The 27211-nt window shown below is 43.9% G+C and overlaps 1 protein-coding gene across 4 annotated transcripts in view; it reads right to left on the bottom strand.

The window, feature by feature from the left end:
• Positions 1-298: 298 nt before the first annotated feature.
• PNPLA8 (patatin like phospholipase domain containing 8) overlaps positions 299-27211 on the bottom strand; it is a 163541-nt gene continuing 136628 nt past the window's right edge. For all 4 annotated transcript variants that reach the window (XM_033959135.1, XM_033959132.1, XM_033959133.1 and 1 more), the window contains 2 exons: positions 17089-17284; positions 299-823 (listed from right to left, as the gene is read on the bottom strand). In XM_033959135.1, the coding sequence (XP_033815026.1) occupies positions 549-823; positions 17089-17284 (471 nt within the window). In that variant the 3' untranslated portion in view covers positions 299-548. The remainder of the gene's footprint in view (positions 824-17088; positions 17285-27211) is intronic.

The raw sequence follows: 27211 nt of genomic DNA, 5'->3' as shown, positions 1-27211 counted from the left end.
AGTATTAACTTGTATACTCCTCTTCAAACATAAGCATAATACTCTAAAGTTAAATATACATATGATTTATTTAGACAAATTAGCAGGGAAAAATGTAATGCTTGATTGACTTTCATACCAGACCATTTATAAACCATCCAAATATGTTGCTTCATGAATCACAAAAGCTATCTATATAAATTTTGTGCATTTCATCTATCACAGTTATCAATAGCTTAGTTGACACAAGTCAATACTGGAATTTAATAAATATTTCCAAATAAAATTGTACAAAAATCAAAACAGCAGCAGTGTCTTGATAAAATTTACTATCAATCATAAGAAGAAAGGTCAAAGTATCATAAAATTGTATTCTTTCATAAATAACCAATACTTGATCTGTTTAATGAAAGAAAATATACTCCAGCATCTATTTTCCCCATCATTCCTAAAGCTGGAAAGTATACTTATACATGAAGCAAGTCTGCACAGATCCAACGTATTGGTCCAAATTTTGAGTATAAGCTTTATACAAAACAAAAATCCATTATCATTTGTTTAACCAGATTTCACAATCTGGAGAAGAATGGAAAGCCTTCATACATATCTGTTTTCAATTTGAGCCAGTCACTAACTTTCTGGCGGGCTGTCTTCTCCTGCAATAATATTTTGACTGCTTTTTTCAACTTTTTTTCATTTCTTTCTATATAATTGATTCCATCCAACCGCAACTGACTGAGTTTCTCTTTGCGGTTTTCATCCAGTGTTATTCCTTCATTCATAAAAGGATTAAATCGGAAGTAGGTGTCAGGTGGTAATAGGGCTTCAAGCATGATATGAACTTCTGTTTTGAGACATAAAAGATATATTCTTATTTAGATCATAAAAAAATAAACAGTATAGCTTCATCTTTTGTTTAAAGTTAATTGCCACAAAATGTTATCCAATAAGACCTAAGTTAAGGCTTTCCTTTAAAAGCAATCAAGATATGTCAGGACTTTCTAAACTTCCCATTCAGTTTCCTATTACAGTAATATCCAGTATCTGGAAAAAATGGGACCTTTTTCATACTTTCAAAAATACTTTGCAATTATTTAAATATTTAGTATGACCTTTGAAAATACATTAGTATACTGGGTTTTACTTAGTTAATTCATAATTTGGAACCAAAGTGTCCTCTTTCAACCTTGACATATTTACAAAGTCTCTGTTGCCACTGAGCTGTTGGTTCAATGAATTCTGGGGTTTCGTTAATTAAAAGCTCAACTGGTTAAGTTCAGTGTGCTGAAGCACCACCCTGTTGAAAAATAAAGTAATCAGAAATGTCTCAAATTAATAGGGCTTTTTGGGTTATTTAGAAAAAATGATGGGATCCCATTTTTTCCAGTCACTATAGGTTCCTTTTACTAAAGCCACGGCAAAAGTGGCCTTCATGCGCTAAGACCACTCGGGCCTTAGCAGAAAAATAACTGACTCATTTTCTTAATTAAGGTCTACACACTAATTTTAGCATTGGCACGCAGCCATACAGAATTACTAGGTGAGCTCTTACCAACACCTATGTTATAGGTGGTAAGGGCCCACACACTAACCCCGTGCTAATCAACTAGCATGCAGCAATGCCTCACACGCTAATTAACACCATCATGCTAACTCGCCACCCCTAAATATGCCCCCTTAGAGAAAATTCAGAAAATTTTAGCACACAGTATATACATGCTAAAATGGTCAACTTTACTGAGGAATGGCAGCACACATCCCATGGTAACCCTTTTAATGTGCAGTTTAGTAAAAGAACCTCTGTATATTTATTTATTCAATCTTCTATACCATTCTCCCAAGGGAGCTCAGAACAGTTTATATGAATTTATTCAGGTACTCAAGCATTTTTCCCTGTCTGTCCCGGAGGGCTCACAATCTATCCAATGTACCTGGGACAGTGAGGGGATTTGCCCAGGGTCACAAGGAACAGCATGTGTTTGAACCCACAACCTCAGGACGCTGAGGCTGTAGCTTTAACTTCTGCACCACACTTTCCATTTTAAGATGTACTATCTTTCATATAAAAATTACATTGTATTTACACTTAATTTTTGCTATTAAGGCATAGTAAATGTGAATGTTACAACGTAAATGTTGGAGGTGTGTCCATTATATCCTCTGCACTTATTACACCAAAAAGGTCTTTACCACAATCATGCACAATAAATGTGGATGCACATGCGACAGCAGGGTTGGCTCAAGGGGTTGTGGCGGCGCCTTGAACCAGCTCTTATTTTGGGGCCAGCAGCAGCTACCCAAGCTAGCCAGTTCCTCTTACCCATCCACCTGTATCAACTCTCTTCCAAGCCAGTTTAGCCACCAGCATCATTCCTTACCTGTTCTTTAAACAGTGGGACAAATGTGTTGTTTTGACCTTGCTGCTGTGCTCTCTCCCTCCTCTGCTGCTGCCTGCTTTTGAATGTTGGTGAATGCACAGCAGCAAGCTCTTGCCACTGTGCAAGATGAGTCAGTGAGACAGGCTTTTGGCACTCCTCAGCCAGTCCCTCACCTATCTCATGCCTTAGGCTGGCCCTGGTGCACAGTACATATCAGAGAAGTTACATCAGAAGGAATGACTTGGAGGCAAGGTTTCCAGAGCAGCGCTGTGTGCGTGAAGCTTCCAACTGGCTGATAGGCCCGCCCTGGGAGGCGTGAAGGGGCCAACCCAGGATAGTCATGGTTTTGTTGTGCTTGTTTTGTTGTTGTTTTTTTGCCGCCAGTGTTCAGGGAGCTAGGGAGGGAGTGTGCAAGGACTATTGGACCCACGATAGGGAGAGAGGGGGGCTGCTAGACTCATGAAGGGGGGCTGCTGCTACACCCACAAAGGAAGGAAGGGTTTGCTTGTGCTGCTGGAGCTGAAGAGAAGGGAGACAGCTACTGGATCTGGTCTGGGGATTGTGGGGAGAAGGGAAACAGGTGCTGGGTCCATGTGGTGGGTGGATTGGAGCTGGAGGGAAGGGAGAGGTGACAGAGGAAAGGGAGAGAGGTTCAGCACCTGCAGGAAGGAAGAGAGAGAAGAAAAGGGAAAGAGAAAAATTGAAGGTGGACAAAGCAATGGGGCTGGACGGGATCCATCCCAGGATACTGAGGGAGCTCAGAGAGGTTCTGGCAGGTCCTATTAAAGACTTGTTCAACAAATCTCTGGCGATTGGAGTGGCTCCTGCTGATTGGAGAGGAATGGATGTGGTTCCTATTCACAAAAGTGGTCACAGAGATGAAGCGGGAAACTACAGTCCAGTAAGCCTCACTTCGGTTGTTGGAAAAATAATGGAAGTGCTGCTATAAGAAAGGATAGTGAAATTCCTAGAACCTAATGGGTTACAGAATCCGAAGCAACATGGTTTTACTAAAGGTAAATCGTGCCAAATGAACCCGATTGAATTTTTTGATTGGGTGACCAGAGAATTGGATCACTTGAAAGGAAGCTCTGGAATGAGAGGGCATAGGATGAAGTTAAGAGGTGATAGGTTCCAGAGTAATCAAAGGAAATACAGTCAAACCTCAGTTTGCGAGTAACCCGGTTTGCGAGTGTTTTGCAAGACGAGCAAAACATTCTCGCAAAACTTGTCTCGCAAACTGAGTGTTAATTCGATTTGCGAGCACACCCCTCCCCCCGATATCGCTCCCCCCATTCGCAAAGGCCCCTCCACTCGAACCAGCACCCCCCCTTGCGCGAACCGGCACCCCCTGCCTGAACAACTTGAACTTACCCCCCCCTCCCCCGTCTGGCACCGGCACGCAACCCACAGGACGTGCCGGTGCCGCTAGAAGATCTTCCTGCCTCTGCTGGGCCTTGAGCATGCATCTGTGCATGCTCAAGGCCTTCTAATTCTCCCTCTCACCGAGATTCTCGAGCAAAGAAGATACAGAGGAAATATGATTCAGATGTTCAAATACTTGAAAGGGATTAACGTAGAACAAAATATTTTCCAGAGAAAGGAAAATGGTAAAACCAGAGGACATATGAGGTTAAGGGGTGGTAGACTCAAAGAGTAATGTAAGGAAATTCTTCTTTATGGAGATGGTGGTTGATGACTGGAATACACTCCCGAGAGAGGTGGTGGAGAGGAAAACGGTCACAGGGTTCAAAAAAGCATGGGATAAACACAGAGGATCTCGAATCAGAAAATAATAGTATATATTGAAGTACTAAAGCCAGTACTGGGCAGACTTGTACAGTCTATGTCCGTATATAGCCATTTTGTTGAGGATGGGCTTGGGTGGGTTTCAATGGCTGGGATAGTTTAGATGGGCTGGAATGAGCTTTGACAGTGTCTTCAGTAGATGGAACCCAAGCACAGTATTGGGCAGAGCTTTGGGTTCTGGCCCAGAAATAGCTAAGAAAAAGGAAAATTTAAATGAAATCAGTAATTTAAAGAGAGGGTAAGGTTGGGCAGACTGGATTGACCATTCTGGTGTTTATCTGCCATCATTTACTATGTTACTACTATGGAAGGATGAAGGCATGATCCTTCTCCCACCCCCAAAAGATGTAAATGAAACACTGCATACCTGTCCGTATGACAGTTTCAGATATTATGGGCAGTCCTATTAGAGTAGCAAGCAGGTTCCTGGAGTAGCCTAGAGGGCGATGCAATTAACTATAGAGATAGGGACTCAGGCCCAAATTCCCACCTAATTATTACTTTTATGTTGGAATATGAATGTCTTCCAAAATCCACCCAAATCTCATTGTACCTACATATAGGTGACATAGGCATAAGGGCTATTGGTGTGGTGTACCATTGGATCCAGTAGGTTTTGGAGGGCTCAAGAGAGATATGACGACTTTTTATTTGAAGTTCACTGAAGTCCCCATAGGGTGACTCACTGCTCTGCTGGGATGTCTGTGTGGCAGTATACGAAAAATGCTGGCCCCTCCTACTTGCAATGGCTTGTTTTGTGTGATTTTCTTTTGTGCTTCTTTTTGAAAATGGTTCAAAAAGATAGATGCACTGTGCAAAAACATCTGAGAAATGGCCATTTTCTAAACAAAAAGATGGACATTTTCCAGTTTTGAACATGGCCATGTTTGCTACTGGATTTTTGTGTGTGTGCCACAAAACATCTAAACTCAGATTTAGATGTCATATTGAAAATGCCCCTCTGTCTTAAAAATGCAACATCAGGTTGTATGATGCAGTAAGCCAGTCAGGATGTTTTTTTCTGATCTGCTCAGCAGGTCCTTTCCTATGTATCTTCATCAACACAACTAAAACTTATAATTATTTTTTATTAAATTGGATAAATAAATAGTTTACTGACAAATATTTAGTGAAACTGCAATGCAAAATGGCATCTAAGCTGGAAAAAAAGAAAAATTGAGAGCAATTGATGGTGGATAGTCCACCAGCAGAGCTGACGATACAAGAAAATGAGACTTTGGTGGCAGCACTTACAATGCCTGGTCAAAGCCCTGGATGTAAAATATGAAGATTTCTGAACAGTTTGTAGAGGTGAAACAATATCTTGCTGACTACTTGAATCACATGGAGGAAGTGAAGCAGGTGAGAGAACACGATACAGGGAGAATGTAATAGATGAGTCAATGTAATTCACCAACAGTGGAGAAGATTTGTCTGCATATAAGTTATTTAAAATTGTATAATCGAGTGGTACATATAAGGATATCTGTATAATGTCTCCTGAAGTTATGTTTGGATATTGTATTGTTTGAAAAAAATTCAAACAATTTAAAAAAATGTGATATAACTCCTAAATTCCATATAAACTGGGCCCCCTTTATGTAGAAGCCCAGGGTAGCAGCCCTTTGCTCACTGGTAAAAGCAGATTCAAATTAATTTTAGAAAAACAGCTTCAAACTTATTCTGGGATTCTGGTGGCAATTCCCATCTATGAATTTACTGACTTCTTTATTGGCTTCAGCACAAAAAGTTAGCTTTCCTCCTCTGTAGGATTCCAACCATCAGCATTAATTTCCTAATTAGTATGCTCAGCTATATGTCCCTCATTTTTTTTTTTTTTTTTGCATAAAACAAGATTTGTGAACATTCCTTGAAACCTAATTTCCTTTAGTGACACAGTTATTTGCACGTGGTTAGGACTACTAAGCAATGGCAAGGTGGCTTTCACAATGCTCCAATCTAAGTTTCCAAGTTTATTGTAAATTTGATTAAACGCTTATCAAAATACTAAGCGTATTACAGCAATAAAATAGGAGTAAAAACAGAATTAAAAACGACAGTATTAAACAGACGAAATATACTCAGACGAACAAGACACAAAATAAATGTAATAAGAACAAAAGGATAGGGGGAGAACTACAATAAATACAGAAAAGAAAACATGTATGGGAAAAAACAAAAGGACTAAGGGGTTCAATAAGAAAAGAATGGTAGCATAGTTAGCCAAAAGCCTCAATGAATCTATTGGAAATCTCCTCTCCCCTAATCTGTAATTCATTTGGATTCTACACACCAGGCCACTTGCTGTTTATTGGCTCCAGCTGTATAGAGTGCCTGCCCCCTGGAACTGCCTATAGGAAGTCCCTTTCTAAAATATAAAAACGGCTTAAAGTTCTGTTTTTTTCTATCATGTCTTTCCAGGTTTTGGTTGGCATGATATCCACAACTAGGTAGTTTCCTTTTTGTTTCAGTTTGATATGGTATGACTGCCCCTCCCCAATTGATACCTTCTATTTTGTTAACTTTGTCTTGACTGTAATACACTACAGTCATGCCAAGATCATGTGCATGAAATAAAGTATAACAAATACCAAATAAAAATCGGTAGCAACATCTATGAAACTGTCCTGCCAGAAGTCAGCATGGCTTGCATTTCAGAAAGTCTCTTGTATTCTGTGAATTGCTGAAATGAAATTGTTGGAAACAATCTAGTCATAGTGCACTCTTATACCCCCTGGGGAAAATATGTACCACGAACAAGAGAGATGGTAAGGTGATGAAATCAGGAAACACACCAACACTACTAAAATACCAAGGAACACTAGGAATCTCTCAAAGAGTTCTCACAGTGCTTCATCATATAATAACAACCTTTGATAAGGCTCTCTTCAACTATTAAAAACAGAGCATAGAATGATCATTAAAACAATATGTAAACATATACAGTATAAGATTATTTTTCAGTACTATGAGGTAAAATACCTAAAGAAATCATGTTTGGGGTATAAGAACAGTCACATGCATACTGCATAAACACACTCGAGGAATGGCAAATGAGGTTCAACATGGATAACTGCAAGGTGATGCATGTCAGTAACAAAAATTATATACACGAATACAAGATGTCTGGTGCTATACTCGGAAGGAAAGAGACTTGGGAGTACTTGTAGACAAGTCAATGAAACCGTCCGCAAAATGCGCGGCAGTGGCGAAAAGGGCAAACAGAATGCTAGGAATAATTAAGAAAGGGATCACAAACAGATCTGAGAAAGTTATCATGCTGCTGTACCGGACCATGGTATGCCCCCACCTGGAATATTGCATCTAACACTGGTCGCCGTTCATGAAAAAGGACATAGTACTACTCGAAAGGGTCCAGAGAAGAGCAACAAAAATGGTTAAAGGACTGGAGGAGTTGTTGTACAATGAGAGGCTAGAGAAACTGGGCCTCTTCTCCCTTGAAAGATCTGGGGATTATTAGCAGATTTTTGTAATGAATGATAACATTTTCCCAAAGTAAAACATTGTTAAGAAGGGATGTGGGTGGGTATTATTTTATTCATCTCATAATATATATGAATTTCTCAATATTTTTTGCTGTATTAGGTTGGTATTTCTGCAATGGGTGGGGAGGTGATGGGAAGGTTTTCTATTTTAATATTAATTGTTTTACATATTTGATGTATTACATAATATTCAAGATATTACAGAATATGATTATAGAATGATATGTTGTATTTTAAATGTTATATTAAGGAAAATCAAGTGTGTATTTATAAGATCATATGTCTTTTTCTGTTAAACTTGTTGTAATATGTAAAAATGAATAAAAAAATTTAAAAAAAGAAAAGAGGAGACTGAGAGGGGACATGATCAAAACATTCAAGATACTGAATGGAATTGACTTAGAGAGAGATCATTCGCCCTCTCCAAGGTAGAGAGAACGAGAGGGTACTCGCTAAAGTTAAAAGGGGATAGATTCCATAGAAACGTAAGGAAGTTCTTCTTCATCCAGAGAGTGGTAGAAATCTGGAATGCTCTTCCGGAGGCTGTTATAGGGGAAAGCACCCTTTAGGGATTCAAGAAAAGGTTAGATAAGTTCCTGCTGGACCAGAACATACGCAGGTAAGGCTAGACTCAAATAGGGAACTGATCTTTGATCTAAGGGCCGCCGTGTGAGCGGACTGCTGGACCATTGGTCTGAACCAGCAGCGGCAAATCTTATGTTCTTATGCATCAAGGCTACCTATAAATATAATGTACTACTAAGATGTCCAAAGCATGTTTAGGGTTCTAATATACTTAACAACTTTTGTGGTAATAGAGATAAAAATGTATTCACTAGATGTTTTCTTACTCAGTCTACTGTAACTAGAGGTATAGTCAATTTGAAAAGTGCTTTTCAAAAACTACAGTGCATAGAGGGGCTGATGCAGAAAGCTTACCTTAGAGCTGTGCACTAACAGCACAGCTTCTCACACTAGCTGAATGCACATTTTTTTTTGCTCTTTAACACAGTAAATTAATGGCATGCAAAAAACTGCCATGTAAAATGGAGTTTTCAGAAAAATCTGCCCGCTGAAAAGCAAAAAAGTCTTTCCTGTCAGTGCATGAGTGCTAATTGATCATGCACTGACAGGATGGCAGGCATAAAAAAAAAAAAAGCCTACTGCCTCAGATCATCTCTACCCCTTTCCCCCCAATCACCCGCCTAAATTCCCTGATATTCTAGTGGACCCTCTACCCCAGAAATCACTCATCCCCCCAGAATTACCCCCCATAGTTCTTCCCCCCCTTATACTATCTGAATATATTACGCAGTGGACCTTTCCATTATCTGAATGCTGAGATTCCCCCCACCCCCCTTCAGCTGACAGTGCAAAAAAAATCCAGAGCCACTATTTATGGAAAAGAACCACCAGGTGAATTTTCTCTTTATTAGATACTGGAAAGACATTAAGAACCACCTCCATTAGTCATTTCATTTCCTGAGATAAAATAGCTTTCAAGTTCTATCTCCTCTTATAAAGAGTTAAAGGGAAGTCTAGAAGGATTAAGAAGAAATTGCTGCTGAGAGTCTAATTTTATTCTGATACCTACACTGATAGCTATTTTTAATATGGTAAAGGATACATAGAAGGCTATTTATGACCATTTAAAATTAGATCAATTTAAACACAATGAATATGGGTGAATATGTGCTGTTTTACCTTTTATATGCAAATTGTTAATATTTTAGCAAACAATAATCTAGAAAATAGAATACATTTTCAAAGGTTGTAGGACATATTTCTCAAGCCAAAAAAAAAAAAAAATTCAAGAAAGCATAGGACAAACAGAAGAGCTCTACTCTGAGGGAGAAGGTATTTTAGAGCTTAGTAGCTGGTATGGACCTCCAGAAGAACTAACAATTCGAGAGGTCGTTCACTCGCTCCAGCCTGACTTTTAAAAACGGCATCCGGCGCTTCTATCTGCTCCTATCAGGTCAGCAAACTTTACTAAAACCTCCCTAATGGCTACTAAATCAAATAAGCCAGACGGATCTGCTGCGTCTGTCCCCCACGCCGCTCCGAACGCATCCAAGCGTTCTAAACATGAACCGCCGTCCCCGGACAAGGCCTCAACCAAGCTCCTCGTGGCAGACGCGTCCCTGTCTCACGACCTACAAATCCTACAGGGTCTTATGCACGAGAATTTAGCCGCAACTGCAGACATTAAAGCGGAGCTTAGCACAATCACCTTACAATTTAAACAATTAGAAGCTCGGCTGGACCTTTCAGAAGAACGTCTAACCGCCCATGATGCCCAGCTCCTAACCATGCAACGTGGTCTGCACAAAATGGATCTCATACAGAGAGATTTGGACGACATGTCTAATCGAATGAGACGCAGTAATGTACGAATTATTGGCTTACCAGAGTCTGCTGAGGGGAAAGATATCATTGCATATCTGCAATCTCTCCTTCCATCCCTTCTAAACATACAATTTTCACCTGCTCTTGAGATAGAGAGAGCACACCGTGTACCTTCTGGCCCTCCTATACCATCTAAACCACCGAGACCTGTGGTTTTAAAGCTTCTTCGATATCCTCATGCCCTTCAAATACTGCAAACTGCCAAAGTCAAACAACCTCTTCTTGTGGATGGCAAAAAAATCTTACTTGTACCTGATCTCTCTAAGAACACAGCTCAAAAAAGAAAAGCTTTTTTAGCTATGCGACCTCAACTTAAACATATCGGAGCACAATATGGATTATTCTATCCGGCTAGAATGAGAATTACTTACCATAATTCTACCAAAAATTTTGATGAGCCCACTGAATTGCAAAAATACCTTGATGACAACATTGGAGCCATGACTTGAATTTTGCTGCTGTTTTCAACATGCTTTCAATAATCTGCTTCAGGCTGGATGCACTCTATTTTGAATTTCCTTTAATGGCTGGGGCTTTGGACGCATGTTAAGTGTCTCTCGTCCACATGTGCCCCCATCTACAGTATCTACTTTCCCCATTTTATATGCTAAACTACATTACTTGTTTTTTATGGCTGCACCTTATTGTTTCTTTTTACTCAGAGCCTGGTATTGTTTACCATCTTCTTTTTTTCCATTTTTTTGATTTATGTACACTCTTGCAACCTATTACAGCTCTGATCCGGAGACGTAACCTATACTTCTTTGAGCATTTCCTCTCTTTGGGACCTGCAATCTGTTCGAGACACCAATGTCAGCTTCTACCTCTCTGACCCTATGGTCAAGCTAAACATTGTTTCCCTTAATGTTAAGGGCCTCTCTAGCCCAATAAAGCGAAAGAAAATACTACAATATTTCAAACATCTAGGGGCAGACATATGCCTCCTACAAGAGACGCATGTCAACCTCGCAGAAGCGCAGAAGCTTACCGGAGGATGGATCCAACACTGCTTCGCTGCTCCCGCCTTGGGAAAAAAAAATGGGGTTATTACTCTCATTCGCAAATCACTCAACTTTCAACTGATCATTCACTCCTTTGATCCCATGGGTAGATGGTCCTTTATCGAGGGCACCATTGATGGCAAACCATTGAATATATTGAACCTGTATGCACCTAACTCCGATGACCCCTCTTTCTTTCAGGATTTTCATACCATTTCCCATTCCTCTTTTTCGGAACACACTATTATTGCTGGAGACTTTAATTTCCCATTGGACCCTTTTCTTGATAGATCCTCTCTTTGCCGCCCTGCCAAACTGAGGGTCCGCTCGACTCTTTCCAATTTAATGCAAACCTATGGCTGGAACGACCTTTGGAGAATCTTTCATCCCACTACTAAGGATTTCACATTCTACTCGGCGCCCCACAAATCATACTCCAGGATTGACTACTTTTTAACATCTAAAGACATTTTAAATATCACATCTACCACTACTATCCACGACATCTCTATCTCCGACCATGCCGCCATATCATGTTCTCTCAATTGGTCTACTGATAAGACATATCGCTCATGGAGAATGAACACCCAACTTTTATGCAACGAAGAGTTTGTATCTTACATCACCGCTGAATCCAATGCTTTCTTCGCTAGAAATGAATCCTCCGTATCCAACTATGCTACTGTATGGGAGTCCTATAAAGTCTGGCTACGAGGTGAATGTATCAGCTATACAGCTCATCAACTCAAGACTAAGAAAGCCACACTTCATAGTTTAGAACAAGAAATTCACTCCCTGGAATCTCAACTATATAACTCCTTTGACTCTACTCTCTACAAGTCTTTACAACAGCTTAAATTCAGACATAATGAGATCTTTAGATCTGTTTCCATGTTCCGCCAATCAGCTACATACTATGCTACCTCCAACAAGGCGGGTCATCACCTAGCTTCTTACCTTAAAGGACAAAGATCCAAACACCGGATTTCTCATATCAAATCACCTTCTGGCATGACCTATACCAAAACTTCTGACATACTTAAGGAATCCCACTCCTTTTATGCCTCTTTATACACTTCGGAATCCACCTGCTCAGAAGATACCATATCTGACTTCCTACAATCTGCACACCTCCCATCTATTGCCACATCTCAACACGAGCCTCTACGACAGCCTGTCTCTGCAGATGAAGTACAACGAGCCATTTCCTCTATGGCTTCCTCTAAAGCGCCAGGACCAGATGGCCTTCCTGCGGAATTCTTTAAAACTTTTTCAGTGTCTTTAATTCCATGCCTTTTATCTTACTATAAGTCTATTATTGTTTCTCCCAATTGCCTCTCCCGCTTCCATGAAGCTAGTATCATTGTTCTTCCAAAACCCAACAGAGATGCTCAGTTAATCAAAAATTATAGACCCATTTCTCTACTAAATCTGGACTATAAGATATTTGCAAAAATTTTGGTTCACCGATTAGAATCTGTTATATCTTCCCTTATACATAGAGATCAAGTTGGTTTTTTGAAGGGACGCTATGGTGCTGATAACACTAGATTATTATGTCATATCCTGCATTCCACTCTGTCAAAGGATCAACCTTACTTGGTAGCTTCTCTTGATGCTGAGAAGGCCTTTGACAGAGTGGAATGGAATTACCTCTTTTGTGTTCTACGACATTTTGGATTTCCTGCTGAATTTGTCCATATGGTCTCTCTACTGTACAACGCCCCTACTGCTAAGATTGTAGTTAATGATGCTCTTTCTGATTCTTTCATACTACAACGAGGTACTCGTCAAGGTTGTCCCTTATCCCCCCTATTGTTTAATTTAGCTCTCGAACCCCTTTTAGCTCATATCAGATTGTCCACCTCTATTAAGGGAATTTCCATTGCTGAATTGGAATTTAAATTATCTGTTTACGCTGATGATATTCTTCTCTACTTATCTGATCCTGAACAATCTTTACATTCTCTTATTGTTCTTATCTCTCAATTCTCCTCCATGTCTGGATATAAGGTCAATTGGGACAAAACCGAACTTATGCCCCTTAACGAAGCCTGCACACCCTTTGCTCTCCCATCATACCCATTTACTTGGATATCTACTGGGATGAAATACCTAGGTGTTCCATTTGATAAAGATCTCAAAATAACAGCGAACCTCATCATGGCTAAGACTATTTCCTCAGTAAAATCATCTCTATCCAACTGGTCCCCTTTACATCTTTCTTGGTGGGGGAGACTTGATACCCTTAAAATGATGGTAGTCCCAAAAATTACATACATGTTCACCATGTTCCCTCTTCTCTTTCCTAATTCTTTCTACAAACAATTGGAAAAACTTCTTTTCGACTTCCTTTGGAACAATAAACCTCATAGAATATCGCAAAGTAAACTTAAATCTCCTAAATCGGCTGGAGGGGTTAATTTCCCTGACCTATTTCTTTACCATCAAGCATTTTTATTAAAACAAAGTACTGAATGGCTACACTCCTCTGAGTCCCTTGACTCTACACTAGCCCCTAATTGGCTTCGCCTTGAACTGGCCCTCTTACATCCTATACCTTTACTTCGACTCCTTGAATCCACTCACCTACAAACCAAGCCTCCTAATCCCCTACTTCTCACATCTCTCCGAACTCTGCAAGACCTAGACCGCCACCTAGACTGTCCATGGTCTCAATCCACCTTTTGCCCCCTATGGAGAAACCCTAAACTCCTGATTGGGAAACAACCGATATTCTGGCTTCCCTGGACCACTCATCAGATTTGGGACATTGCTGCACTATGTCACTCAGATGACTCCTGGCTCACTTTCCATGAGCTCCAGACTAAATATGGCCTCCCTGATTCTTATTTCTATCAATGGCTGCAACTACGTTCAGCCTTACGAAAACTTCAATATGATCTGAAAGTTAAACGTCAGCCTCCGACTTTATTGTCTCTCTCTAACCAATATCGTGCTCTGGGTCATGCAGCATCCAAATTTTATAATCTCCTCAAAGAACTACGATATCCGCCCCTTCCCTCTGTCAAAAAGGCTTGGGAAGAAGATATTGGATGTCCTATCTCTGATCGTGACTGGTCCTCTTATCTACAATCTGTTTTTCATTCCTCTAGGTCAGCTTCCCTAACCCAGAGCTTATTCTTTCTATGCCATAGAGCTCATTGGACCCCAATTAAATCACACCGTATTAACCCTACTTTTACAAAAGAATGTTGGACATGCTCTACTGATATAGGTTCCCTTAAACACTTGCTATTTCTATGTCCCTCTGTACAATCATTTTGGTCATCACTCTGGAACACTATTTGCTCTCTTTTTCATATCGATGTAGCTCTATCATATCAAATGCTATTACTCAAGTCCTCTGCTCTCCCATCTCCTCTTTCTCGTCCTGATGCTTTCCTCTTTGACATACTTATCTCTTTAGCTTTGAAACTTCTTCTCAATTCCTGGAAAGATCTTTCTAAGATATCTGTGACACAATGGTGGAATCTTGTCTGTTTGACTTATAGATATGAAGCATATTTAGCTAAAAAAGATGACAAATTCCCACAATTTCTTTCTAAATGGAAATCCCTCAAATTATACCTCCAGGGCTCTGATTCTTAGTTACTTTTTTATGTTTATTAGTCTTCCTCCTTATTTCTCTATATTTATATCTTTAGCTTTCTCCTTTTTTCTTCCTTCTTTATACTTTTCATACCATAGACAATGGTTTATTCATGTGATTGATTTTTGTTCATATGTTTGATTGCTTAGAGGGCTTTAGTTATGTATGTTATGCTGGTTTATTCAGCTTGTTATTATGCCTCTCTCTCACATGACTGATACTTGTTATTATATATTTGCTTTGTTGCCTACAAAACTTTCAATAAATATACATTGACTTTAAAAAAAAAGAACTAACAATTCGATTCTGGAAGAGCTCAAACTGGCTATGTCACTAGAAGCCCAAATAATCAAGTTACAACTGTCTTATTTTGGTCACACCGTCAGAAAAAGAAAGATCATTGGAGATGGACATCATGTTTGGGAAGATTGAAGGAACCAGGTGAAAAGGACGACCTGCAATCAGATTGCTGGGCTCACTGAAAACAACCATGGAGATGGTGCTGGAAGACCTTACTGGACTAGCACAAAACCATTTCTTTTTAGATCTGCCCGCAACCCTTGGAAAATCTCTGAGTCATGGAACTGGAATATGGGCGAGAATACGGGAAGCCATGAAAAATTAAAGCGTCCTGAACCTTCCCAAGGTTCTGGGTCTGCTGTAATGCAGGGCCCTAAAACATCTGTCCATAACAGAGTACATAAGGTCATCCAGACCTTAGCCAAATAATAACTGCCCCTGAAAAGGGAGCCTTGCAAGAATAGTTGTAGAGGATATACTGGCCCCAGTGTCTGAGCCAGAGCATTTTGCAAGCAGACATCCAATATGCCAATACCTGAACCAGGACCCGCATAAGGACATCCAGAGCATCAGGAACAGAATGTATGCCAGACAAGAGAAACTGAGGCGGCAGCTCCACGTCACCATTCTCCAAGGTGTTCAGCTGGGACAAACCAGTGCGAGTGACAAGAACGCAGCTGAGATAGCCTGGACACCCAGGGTTGATGCTTTAAAGAGTCTATGAAGAACCACATCCACAGAGCGGTCTTGCATATCCGTGAGCACCACTCCACCTGTGCTGGGAAGGAAGGTGCACTTAAGACACCTGTGCAACCAAGGAATCCACTGAAGGTGCCAGAGGATACAGATGCGACAAGGCCCTCACTACTATGAGAGATCCTGCCCCAAGAGCACACTGCCACTACTAGAATGCCAAGAAAATGCGGAATACTGTGCTCTCACTCCACACATGAGAGAGAAGGCAGAAGGAGCAGGCTACAGGTTCAAACGGAGCTCAAACAGAGATTCCAAAAAGAGATTCAGCAAGGCAGCAGACTTAAAGAAATGCAGAACTAAAGGATCGTTCCCAGGGTGGAAAGCCAGAGAAGGAGCCACAGAACCAGCATGCTGGCTCAGATCCTCAGCCATGAGAAAGGCATCCCTAGAAAACCAGGGGTCAACAAACTGATCAACAACAGTAGCATAGCATAGAGCAGGTTCTGTTAATAGGACTCGCTCAGGGAGGCAAAGCCACTGACAGACAAGTCCGAGGTGCAGCTGGACTGCGCAGAAGTATGGCTGGTCTGACAGGCAGGGCACAAAAATGCCATAAATCTAAAAGAGCTTCCTGACCATGGAGCGAAGAGTCACCCTCACATGAATTAAACCTGCATTTCTCAGGCTGCGGAACATCCTTTTCTGTGGAAATTGCAGCATTGCTGGGACCTGAAAACAGAGAAAAATCACCCAAATGGGCTAGCTGCCCATTTTGTCACCTGCTTAGACAGGGGAGAGGCTAGGTTTTGCGTTCCCACCTCTCCCAGCTGCACCACAGACGCTCCTGATGTGCAATCTTGGCATGAATTTGGAGCAGAGGAGCCCAAGGACCCCATCCCAACATGTTTTGAGGCAAAAAGTGAAAGCTTTTGAAAAAAAAAAAAGATTGCTAAAAATCCAAGATGGCCACCGCTAAGAAATTCACACCAAAAAGACAGTGAATAGGTTTCTAGATGGATCTTCTTTCTCAAGGCTGATACAGAATGTCCCGCCAAGATGTTAAGAAAGCAAGACAGATGACATAGCAATGCCTGAGAAGCTTGCTCCTTCAAAGGCTAGTCTGAGGTGGTTGATCTTGGCTGTAAGCAAACAGTTTGTTTCCAAGTAGCAGGGCAGGATCCATGATGTCTTTGTTCAATAAAGATGGTTCGAGGCCTAGGAAGGACTCAAGCTTCCGAAAGGTAATTCAGAGATACCCCTTCAGCCTGCACACACATACAGGGGAGCTGCTTTATAAACTTTTAATAAGTGATCATTTCTGAAACAATTATCATCTGCAAATTAGTAAAGGTTAATGCATATATTCTTTCTGAAAAAAAAAAAAAGAAGATACTAACCTTCTGTATTGGTGGCACTACTGATCACGTTGTTAAGTTTGGCTTTCAGGCTAGTATGAGTCACATTTGTGTCTTTTGCATGCTCAAACCGTCCAGTTCCTAGTGAGATCACACTTTGCAGGGGCACATTTGGCCAAATGCACTTGACCTCATGTAATGCCAAAGCACAAGGATTATTAATCAGCAAACCTCCGTCCTATAAAGGTAAAAAAAAAAAAAAAAAAAAAGATTTTAACAAGTTTTCTGAAACCTTTTCAAGTTTCTAAGTTCATTCCAATTATACTAATTTTATTTATTTACAGTCCTTTCTGGCCAAAACATTGCTCAAAGCAGTTTACAAAGACCATTAAGAGATCTGTTTATTAAAATTAACTAAGAAGTTAACACACAAATTAGAGTGTATAATAACCCTCCACTCCACTCGAGCCATACCCTGATGCCTTCAATACCCATGACAGATTAATTGCTTCTTGTACTAAGGAGCAGAAACTTGGTAGATTACCGTATTTTCACGCATATAACGCGCGCGTTATACGCGTTTTTACCTACCGCGCATACCCCTCGCGCGTTATATGCGTGAGCGCGGTATACCAAAGTTTTAAAACATAGTTCCCACCCCGCCCGACGCCCGATTCACCCCCCCAGCAGGACCGCTCGCACCCCCACCCCGAACGACCCGCTCGCACGCGCTCCCACCCGCACCCACGATCGGAGCAAGAGGGAGCCCAAGCCCTCTTGCCCGGCCGACTCCCCGACGTCCGATACATCCCCCCCCCCCCCGGCAGGACCACTCGCACCCCCACCCCGAACGACCGCTCGCACGCGCTCCCACCCACACCCGCATCCACGATCGGAGCAAGAGGGAGCCCAAGCCCTCTTGCCCGGCCGACTCCCCGACGTCCGATACATCCCCCCCCCCCCGGCAGGACCACTCGCACCCCCACCCCGAACGACCGCCGACTTCCCGACAATATCGGGCCAGAAGGGAGCCCAAACCCTCCTGGCCACGGCGACCCCCTAACCCCACCCCGCACTACATTACGGGCAGGAGGGATCCCAGGCCCTCCTGCCCTCGACGCAAACCCCCCTCCCCCCCAAGAACCTCCGACCGCCCCCCAGCCGACCCGCGATCCCCCTGGCGACCCCCACGACCCCCCCACCCCCCTTCCCCGTACCTTTGGTAGTTGGGCCAGAAGGGAGCCCAAACCCTCCTGGCCACGGCGACCCCCTAACCCCCCCCCGCACTACATTACGGGCAGGAGGGATCCCAGGCCCTCCTGCCCTCGACGCAAACCCCCCTCCCCCCCAAGAACCTCCGACCGCCCCCCAGCTGACCCGCGATCCCCCTGGCGACCCCCACGACCCCCCCACCCCCCTTCCCCGTACCTTTAGTAGTTGGCCGGACAGACGGGAGCCAAACCCGCCTGTCCGGCAGGCAGCCAACGAAGGAATGAGGCCGGATTGGCCCATCCATCCTAAAGCTCCGCCTACTGGTGGGGCCTAAGGCGCGTGGGCCAATCAGAATAGGCCCTGGAGCCTTAGGTCCCACCTGGGGGCGCGGCCTGAGGCACATGGTCGGGTTGGGCCCATGTGCCTCAGGCCGCGCCCCCAGGTGGGACCTAAGGCTCCAGGGCCTATTCTGATTGGCCCACGCGCCTTAGGCCCCACCAGTAGGCGGAGCTTTAGGATGGATGGGCCAATCCGGCCTCATTCCTTCGTTGGCTGCCTGCCGGACAGGCGGGTTTGGCTCCCGTCTGTCCGGCCAACTACTAAAGGTACAGGGAAGGGGGGTGGGGGGGTCGTGGGGGTCGCCAGGGGGATCGCGGGTCGGCTGGGGGGCGGTTGGAGGTTCTTGGGGGGGAGGGGGGTTTGCGTCGAGGGCAGGAGGGCCTGGGATCCCTCCTGCCCGTAATGTAGTGCGGGGTGGGGTTAGGGAGTCGCCGTGGCCAGGAGGGTTTGGGCTCCCTTCTGGCCCAACTACCAAAGGTACGGGGAAGGGGGGGTGGGGGGGTCGTGGGGGTCGCCAGGGGGATCGCGGGTCGGCTGGGGGGGCGGTCGGAGGTTCTTGGGGGGGAGGGGGGTTTGCGTCGAGGGCAGGAGGGCCTGGGATCCCTCCTGCCCGTAATGTAGTGCGGGGTGGGGTTAGGGGGTCGCCGTGGCCAGGAGGATTTGGGCTCCCTCCTGGCCCGATATTGTTGGGGAGTCGGCGGTCCTTCGGGGGGGGGGGGAGGGATGTATCGGACGTCGGGGGGGGGGGCATCAGGCTTTCAGGATGGGGACAGACCTTCAAGGGGGGACAGTGCACGGAAGTCAGGGGGGGTGACCGGAGAGTCGGGACAGCGCACGGAAAGTCAGGGCGGGCGAAAGGAGCGTCGGGCAGCATGCGCGGTATACCCGTGAGCGCGGTATATCAAAGTTTTTGTGCAAATCATCGTGATTTCTGCGCGCTATATTCGTGTGCGCGTTTTATACGGGTGCGTGGTATTTGCGTGAAAATACGGTATAGGTGGAGAATGGGCCGGACTGCACAAAGCAACTAGGGCACTGCACTACCAAGTGTTGTCACTTGATGTCTCATGTTGTGTACCCAACCTAACACAAGTGCATCCATGCTAATGTGCACCTAAGAAGCTTAAAATGGTGTACCTCTGGATATGCTCATGAGTCCTCTGGTAAATGCCACTTTAGTGCGCTAATCCATGCACTAAAACATTTTCCTCTTTTTGGGGGGAGGGGATTTTTCAGGGGCGTTCCAGCACTAACTAGTTAGCACAGGATTACTGCATGAACCCTGACTGCCTACAAAATGGGTGACACTAAATGCTCATGAAGTAATTTTTTATTATGGCCACACATGGCTAGCAATAAAAGAAAATGGAAAATACAGTCATAGGAAAACAAAAGATTAGGCTCTTACCTCGATAATCTTGTTTCTGTTAATATACACAGTAGTCTGTACTTTAGCTGTTGATTCCCACTAACCAAGAACCTGCAGAAGGGTGTCATTTTAAGATCTTTAACCCCTCCCCTTTTGCAGTGGAGAACAGTTGCCACCTCTCCTCTTTTTGCAGTGGAGAACAGTTGGTAGCAAAGCATTCGAATGCCACTGAAACATAAGAAAAGAGAAGGATGAGCATGGGGAGCTTCCCTGGCAATAAACATATTTTGCTCTGCTCTGAAACTTAGGAAATAGAACAGTGATCAATAAACATTTAACAAACAGTGAACAATCAATTACGCACATGAGTAGCTAGGAACCAACCTGCTAAGTACAGTAGTAGGGGATAGAGAAACCTCCAAAAGGAAATGGAATAGGGAGACTGTCCTCTGCTGAATCTTAAGATACAGTAGAAGAGATCCTGAGACATGCACTGGCAACGTCCAACGCAGAAATCAGGTGAATCAAAAGTTCGCACAAGGTGGGTTGTACGGACTCTTGTGTATATTAACAGAAACAAGGTTATGAAGATAAGAACATAATCTTTTGTTCTGTTACATATACACAGGAGTCCGTACTTTAGCCGATATACCAAAGGAATGACAGACATCTAGGGAAGGATAGATGAGCCTGCCGGCAGAACCGAGGACCCAAAATGGCAACCTTTTAAGCTGCCACATCCACTCTGTAGAACTTTGCAAAAGTGTGAAGAGTAGCCCAAATAGCTGGTCTATAAATTTCATCAGGCGAGACAGCCTGGGTCTCCGCCTAGGAGGCCGCTACACTTTTGTCAAAATATGCTGCGATAAAGAGGGGGCTGTTTCCCACAGGCAATGTAGGCAGATGAAATCACCATGCAAATCCATCTAGCAATGGAAGCCTTGGAAGCTGACCTGCCACAACTCGAGTGGCTGGTCAGCACAAAAAGATGATCAGAACGTCTGGTATCATTAGTCTTCTCCAAATAGATAAGTAGGGCTCTGTGCACATCCAGCCTCCGTACAAGTTTGTCCTGTTTCACCAAACCTGCAGGTAAATGAAGCTCCTGATTGACATGGAAGGCAGAAACTACTTTCAGAAGAAAGGAAGGTACTGTGTGTAGAGAAACACCTGGCTCTGTAACAGAGAGGATTTGTTCCCTACATGAGAGGACTTGTTCTGAGATCCTTCTCGCAGAGACTATGGCAACCAAAAACATAGTCTTAACCGTAAGATTCAACAGGGAAGCTTCCATCAGTTTCATACAGAGCACAGGACAGGCCCTTCAAGATCACACTAAGGTCCCAAGAATGAAAGGTCTTCACAACGGGGGTCACAAGTTGTGAGCCCCCTCGAAAACCAACATCTGGATGAGACGCCAGAGACTGCAAGCCTCTCCGAACCCGAAAGCATGAAAAACCGGCTACCTGTACTTTGAGAGACAAAACTTCCAGGTCTTTTTTCAAGACCGGCTTGCAGGAATGCAAGGATCAATGGGATGGGAGCCCTCTCAGGCTCCACTTGCTCCTTGGTGCACCATAACTGGAAGGTCTTCCAGGTCTTAGCATAAGCCGCAACAGTCGCAGGCTTCTTTTCTCTAAGGAAAGTTGTAACTACAACCTCCGAGAAACCCTCCTGAATCATGGTCATTAGCTCAAGAGCCATGCAGTAAGTCCAAAGTGTACTGGATTCTCCATGGGAACCGGGCCTTGACTGAGGAGCCTCGGATGAACCAGCAGTTTCAGGCACCTGACTCTTTGCAGACAAACCATATACCGAGGTCTGTGGGGCCAGTCTGAAGCCAACAGAAACCACCAGGCACAGATGGTTTGCTATTCTGTGGATGATCATAGCCCTGAACTTCCCCACTTGGCTCTTTGACTGTAGAAGTGATCTGCCTTTGAATTCTTGGCTGTGGCCATTAGATCCATGTTTGGTTTGCCTGAACTCTGAACAATGAGGGAAAATGCCCTCTGGGAAAAAAACAACTCTTCCGGATCGAGTATGCCTGCTGAGAAAATTGGCCTGGACGTTCTCTTCTCCTGCCATGTGGGAAACTAAGAAAGCTTGCAAGTGAAATTCCACTCCATTGGGGAGCGCTTCTGGTGCCTCCTTGTCTGTTCACATATGCCACTGCGGCTCTCAGTTCCAGATTATTTATGGACCATTTGCATTCCAATGGGGTCCATCTGCCCTGAAGAGGGTGACTGCAGCAGTGAGCTCCTCAGCCGCTTAGGCTGGTGTCAGTCATGAGTGTCACCTACACATTGATTCGGAGAGGCATTCCCCTTGACAAGGAATCCCTCTGGAATCAACAATGTAAGCTGCGCTTTGCCTCCACAGTCCAGGGGAGAAAGTCTGCAGGGAGTTGCGCTGTGGAGACCATCTGGGCAGAACAGAGTACTGGAGCGGGTGCAAATGAGCTCTTGTCCAGGAAACGACTTCCAGGGAGGCCACTGTTGAGCCTAGCACCTGCAGGGAATGCCAGGCCATGAGGCTCAAAAGAGACAAGATTTCCACAATCTGATTCCTGAGCTTCTGATTGTGTGGCTTGGGAAGAAAAACACAGCCCTTTGCCATGTCGAACTGCATTCCCAGATATTCCAAATCAGGCTCCACAGGTGAGATTGGGCCATGATCATCTAATTGTCTAGGAAAGAATGCGCCTGGACACCCATCTTGCACAGGTAGGCTGGAACAACCACCATCACCTTAATAAAGGTGCGGGGAGCCGTGGCCAACCTGAAAGGGAGCACCACAAACTGGAAGTGTCGCTGCAGATATTTCCTGTGATCTGGAAAGATGGGGAAGTGAAGATACAAGCAAGGAATTCTCCTGGAGCTACTGCCGTTATAACAGAACAGACTGTCTCTCTGCAAAAGCAGGGGACTTTTAGTGCCTTGTTTATTGACTTCAAATCCAGAATAGGCCTCCAATCTTCTGTGCCTTTCTTGGGTACCATGAAGTATAAAGAGTATTTACCTGAACCTGATTCTTCTTCAGAGACTTATTCTCTGGCATGAATGTCTAAGTCGTTGCACTGTTGTTCAGACTCTGGCCTCCTTCTCCGGCCAGGGCGATCTTGTATCCTTTCCGAATAATATCCAGAACCCAATGGTTGGACAAAAGCTGCTCCTATTCCTTACAGAAATCTGACAACCAATCGCCTTATTGGAGGCCGAGTCAGCACGGGAACCCATGGGCTGCTGGGGCTTGTAATTGCCAAACCTTTTTCTTGATCCCTGGAAGGGCCTCTGAAAAGAATAACTGGAGGAAAATTGGTGAGATCTCCTCGAGGCATGAAACAGCCTCTGCCACCCCTGGCAGCACAATGGCTCCTGCTGTCCAGGAGGGATTTGGGATGGCAATCCACCATACTAACCTTGAGGTCATCCAGCCATTTGCCAAAAAGCATCAGCCCTTTGAAAGGTAATCTGCTGAGAGTGGCCTTTGAGGCTGAGCTACCCACCCACTGTCTAATGCAGAACACTTGGCGGGCAGAAACAGAGTAAGCCAGAATCTTACTCATGACTCAAGATATTTATTTATTTATTCAATTTTCTATACTGTTCTCCCAGGAGAGCTCAAAAAACAGCCACAGAGTCCACTCCCTCCATAATCACGTGAGAACAGGCATCCCCCAGCTCAGAAGGACTAGTCTGTAATCTGGTGGAACAGGCCCATGCCATAAAGGAGGCAGCTGCTGCTGCTTTGATTCCCAAAGTCAGCACTTCAAACTGTCTTTTAAGGACATTTACCCTATGGTCCAGTGCATCCTTTAGCATCACTCCACCCTCACTAGGAAGGGAGGTGCGCTTGGTTACTTGTGCTACTGTGGAGATCTTTAGAGAGCCTTCAGATGACTCCAGTTGGTCAGAGACTAAGGAGGTGATGTCTGGCTGAGCAGGAAAAATCTATACATTAGTGCCACATATAATGAAGCACTGTGAGATGGAGGGCTGCTGGGCATTGAGCTTCAAAGTAGAAAGGGAGTCAGAAATGACATGGGAAAAGGAAGCTGATTTGAAAAGGCAACACACCAAGGGATCATCACAGTGATCCGCCGCCACTCCTGACCACCGGACCCCGTCAGGGATCCCAAATCATCCACAGATGAAGAAAAGTCATGTGCCAATAAAAGCATGGAAAGAGTCTTCCCATCATCCCAGTTCTGCTCCAAAGGGTCACTGAGACTAGGAGCCGGCACAAGGATCCCCGAAGTGGAGCTGGAACGCTCGTATGCAGCGAAGCACTTTACGGTCCTTTCCATAAAAGGCATTCAGAAAAGCCTTGCAGCAGAGGACCTGAGGATCCTTGTATGACCCCGGGCTGCGGAATAGTTTTATCCACCATGTGCTTGCATTTCGCCCCTTTGCTGCTCAGACCTTCTGAGCAGTATCTCTTCCCATTAGATTGGGATTGGGAGGGGGGGGGGTTCCAAGGCCTTGGAGGATTGAATAGGGGCTAAGCCTGAAGCTCCTGCCCCTTCCTCTCATGTCCCAAGGCATATGGAACACAGCTGCTCCTCAATCAGTAAATCTGCACCCCCCCAAAAAGTATTTGGGGCAAGAATGGTCTGGGGCATCCATGTGAGGTGATATCTGGGCAATATGAGTGGCTTTGAGGCAGAAAAAAGGAAGTTTAAAAAGATCACCACCATCAGGAAATTCATGCCAAAAACAGACCATTGGATCTAAATCAACAAATAAATGATAGAGATTTTAAGGTTTTAGAGGAGGGTCAGAAAACCCTAAAAATTAAATTTTCAGACTCCTCCCACTCCCCTTGATTTTCCCCATAGGGAAAAATGGGAGTACTCACTGTGTATTCTGGTGCCTGTCAGTCTGTAGCAGTCGTGCTTGCAGGGAAAGGATTTCTGCCTCAGAGGTTAACTCAGCACAAGTCCTTTGAAGGAGATCTTCTGGCTGCCAGTCAGGCAGACCTTGACCATGGACTCCAACCCACAAAGTTATTGTGATGCGCCAGGAGGACAAGCTTCACAACCAGCTTCCTGATCCCAGAGGGTCGTTACACAGGGGCCCCCACAACCTGCGCTCAAGCCACTGATTAAATCAGCAGGCGAGCATCTCCCAGGGGAACGGACCCCAAACTCCTAAGGAACATCAAGCAGGCTGATTCCAAGGTATTCCGAAGAGATTGGTCTGGGAGCAACAGTCTACCCACATGGGACCGCATCCTTTCCCCAGAAGAGTAAGCCCAAGAAAGGGACCTCTGAGCACCAAAGCCATTAAGAAACTCAAAAACCTGATATAAAAAACCCCCAAAATAACAAAGAAGCAGATCAGATCAGAACACACCTTCTGAGTTTGCTTGCAGAAGGAAAAACTGAAGAGGAAGCTATTCCTCTGCAGAAGTGGAGGAGTTCAGAATCTTAAAGTGACACCCTTCTGCAGATTTGCGGTTAGTGGGAATCCACAGCTAAAGTATGAACTCTTGTATATATGCAACAGAAATAACCTTAGTGCATAGCAAAAAACCCACAATAGGGCATGGCAAAAGACCACTTTTTGCCACAGCTTAGTAAAGGGATCATTAATCTGTGGTAAGAAACTTTTCTATATGGGAACTCCAGGGGACATGCTGGATAAACACCCAGCAATTTATTTATTTAATTCAGTTTCTATCCCGTCCTCGCAGTAGCTCAGAACGGCTTACAAGCAAACATTCACAATAGAATACATTTGGACAGTACAAAGACTATACAGTATTTTAAGTACAAGGACTATACAGCAATTTAATTACAGGTTAAGAATGGAGAAGAGAGGGTAGAAGGAAAGGGGAATTTAAGGGGGCAAAGGGGTAGATTGCAGTTGTAATTCTAGTTACTGCTTTCCGGAAGGTCATCAATGTGTTCTGTAATCTGATTTGCGGGGGGAGCTGGTTCCAGAGTTGGGGGATGAAGGGGCTGTAGGAGCATTTGCGGCCGGTTTCTAACAAGAGAGATCTTCCTGGGGGGATGCAATTACCACATAGCCTTTGAATTTATTGCATGTTAAGTTCTGAAGTTCTATTTGTGTAAGTGAATACCTTTACTGAACTTTAGTAAAGCAGATCACTAAATACAATAAAAAAAACACCAATCAATAGAAAGTATTACAAAATAAACAAAATTAGAGACAAAAATTCCAATTTAAAAAATATATACAATATAAAAATAACATTTGAATTAGAGAATGACATGGGGAAAAAATGTGTCCCCGTCTCCACCCCGTGAGCTCGTCCACATCACCTTCCCATCCCCGCAAACTCAGTCCCTGTCACCATCCCATCCCTGCGAACTCAGTCTCCGTCACCACCCCGTCCCCGCAAACCATCTGATCACATCCACACACGCCTTGAATACTTTAATACTGAACTTATTTTATTAAAGTATAAAAAGAAACAATATTCTGTACAATTGTCATTTTATAAATCAAAGTTTTGGCTGCTGAACTAGAGAAAGAGATGTTCAGCTGGCAGGGCTTTGTTTATAAATGTTTATCAACACAACTAATATATTACTTTATCCTAAAGCAAAAAAAAAATAATAAATTCTACCTTTGTTATTGGGTTTCTGCTTTCTTTATCTTCTTTTCATTCAATTCCTTCTATCCACAGTCTGCCTCCTCTCTCCCTCCAGCCCCTCCCCAATCGGTCTGGCACCCATCTTCGTCCCTCCACTCCCCCCCACAGTTTGGCATCTCTCTCTTTCCCATTTCCCTTCAGCATCTTCTCCTCTCTCACTCTTCCCCAGTTCCCTTCAGCATTTTCTCTCCACTCTCTCTTCCTCAGTTCCCTTCAGCGTCATCTCCCACTCTCTCTCCCCTATTTCCCTTCAGCGTCTTATCCCCACTCTCCTCCCTATTTTCCTTCAGCGTCTTCTCCCCACTCTCTTCCCCATTTCCCAATGTCTTCTCCCCACTCTCTTCTCCACTTCCCAGTGTCTTCTCCTCTCTCTCTCTCTTCCCCAATTCCCTTCACTGTCTTCTCCCCAATCTCTCTTCCCTATTTCAAGTTTCAAATTTAATAAAAATTTGTATACCGCCTATCAGTCTTCTAAGCGGTTTGTACATAATAAAATAGGGTAACATACATTAAAACATACAGGACCTACTGGAATGATAGGATTAAGGTAAAGAATTACATTATAAAAAAGGAAAGAGAGCCATATAGGGGAATTACAAAAGGAAGGGAGATCCCATCTGA

Source organism: Geotrypetes seraphini, chromosome 9 (genome assembly GCF_902459505.1).
Source record: "Geotrypetes seraphini chromosome 9, aGeoSer1.1, whole genome shotgun sequence".
Taxonomy (NCBI): domain Eukaryota; kingdom Metazoa; phylum Chordata; class Amphibia; order Gymnophiona; family Dermophiidae; genus Geotrypetes; species Geotrypetes seraphini.
Note: the sequence above shows the minus strand (reverse complement) of the source record. Positions and strands in the feature narration are given on the sequence as shown.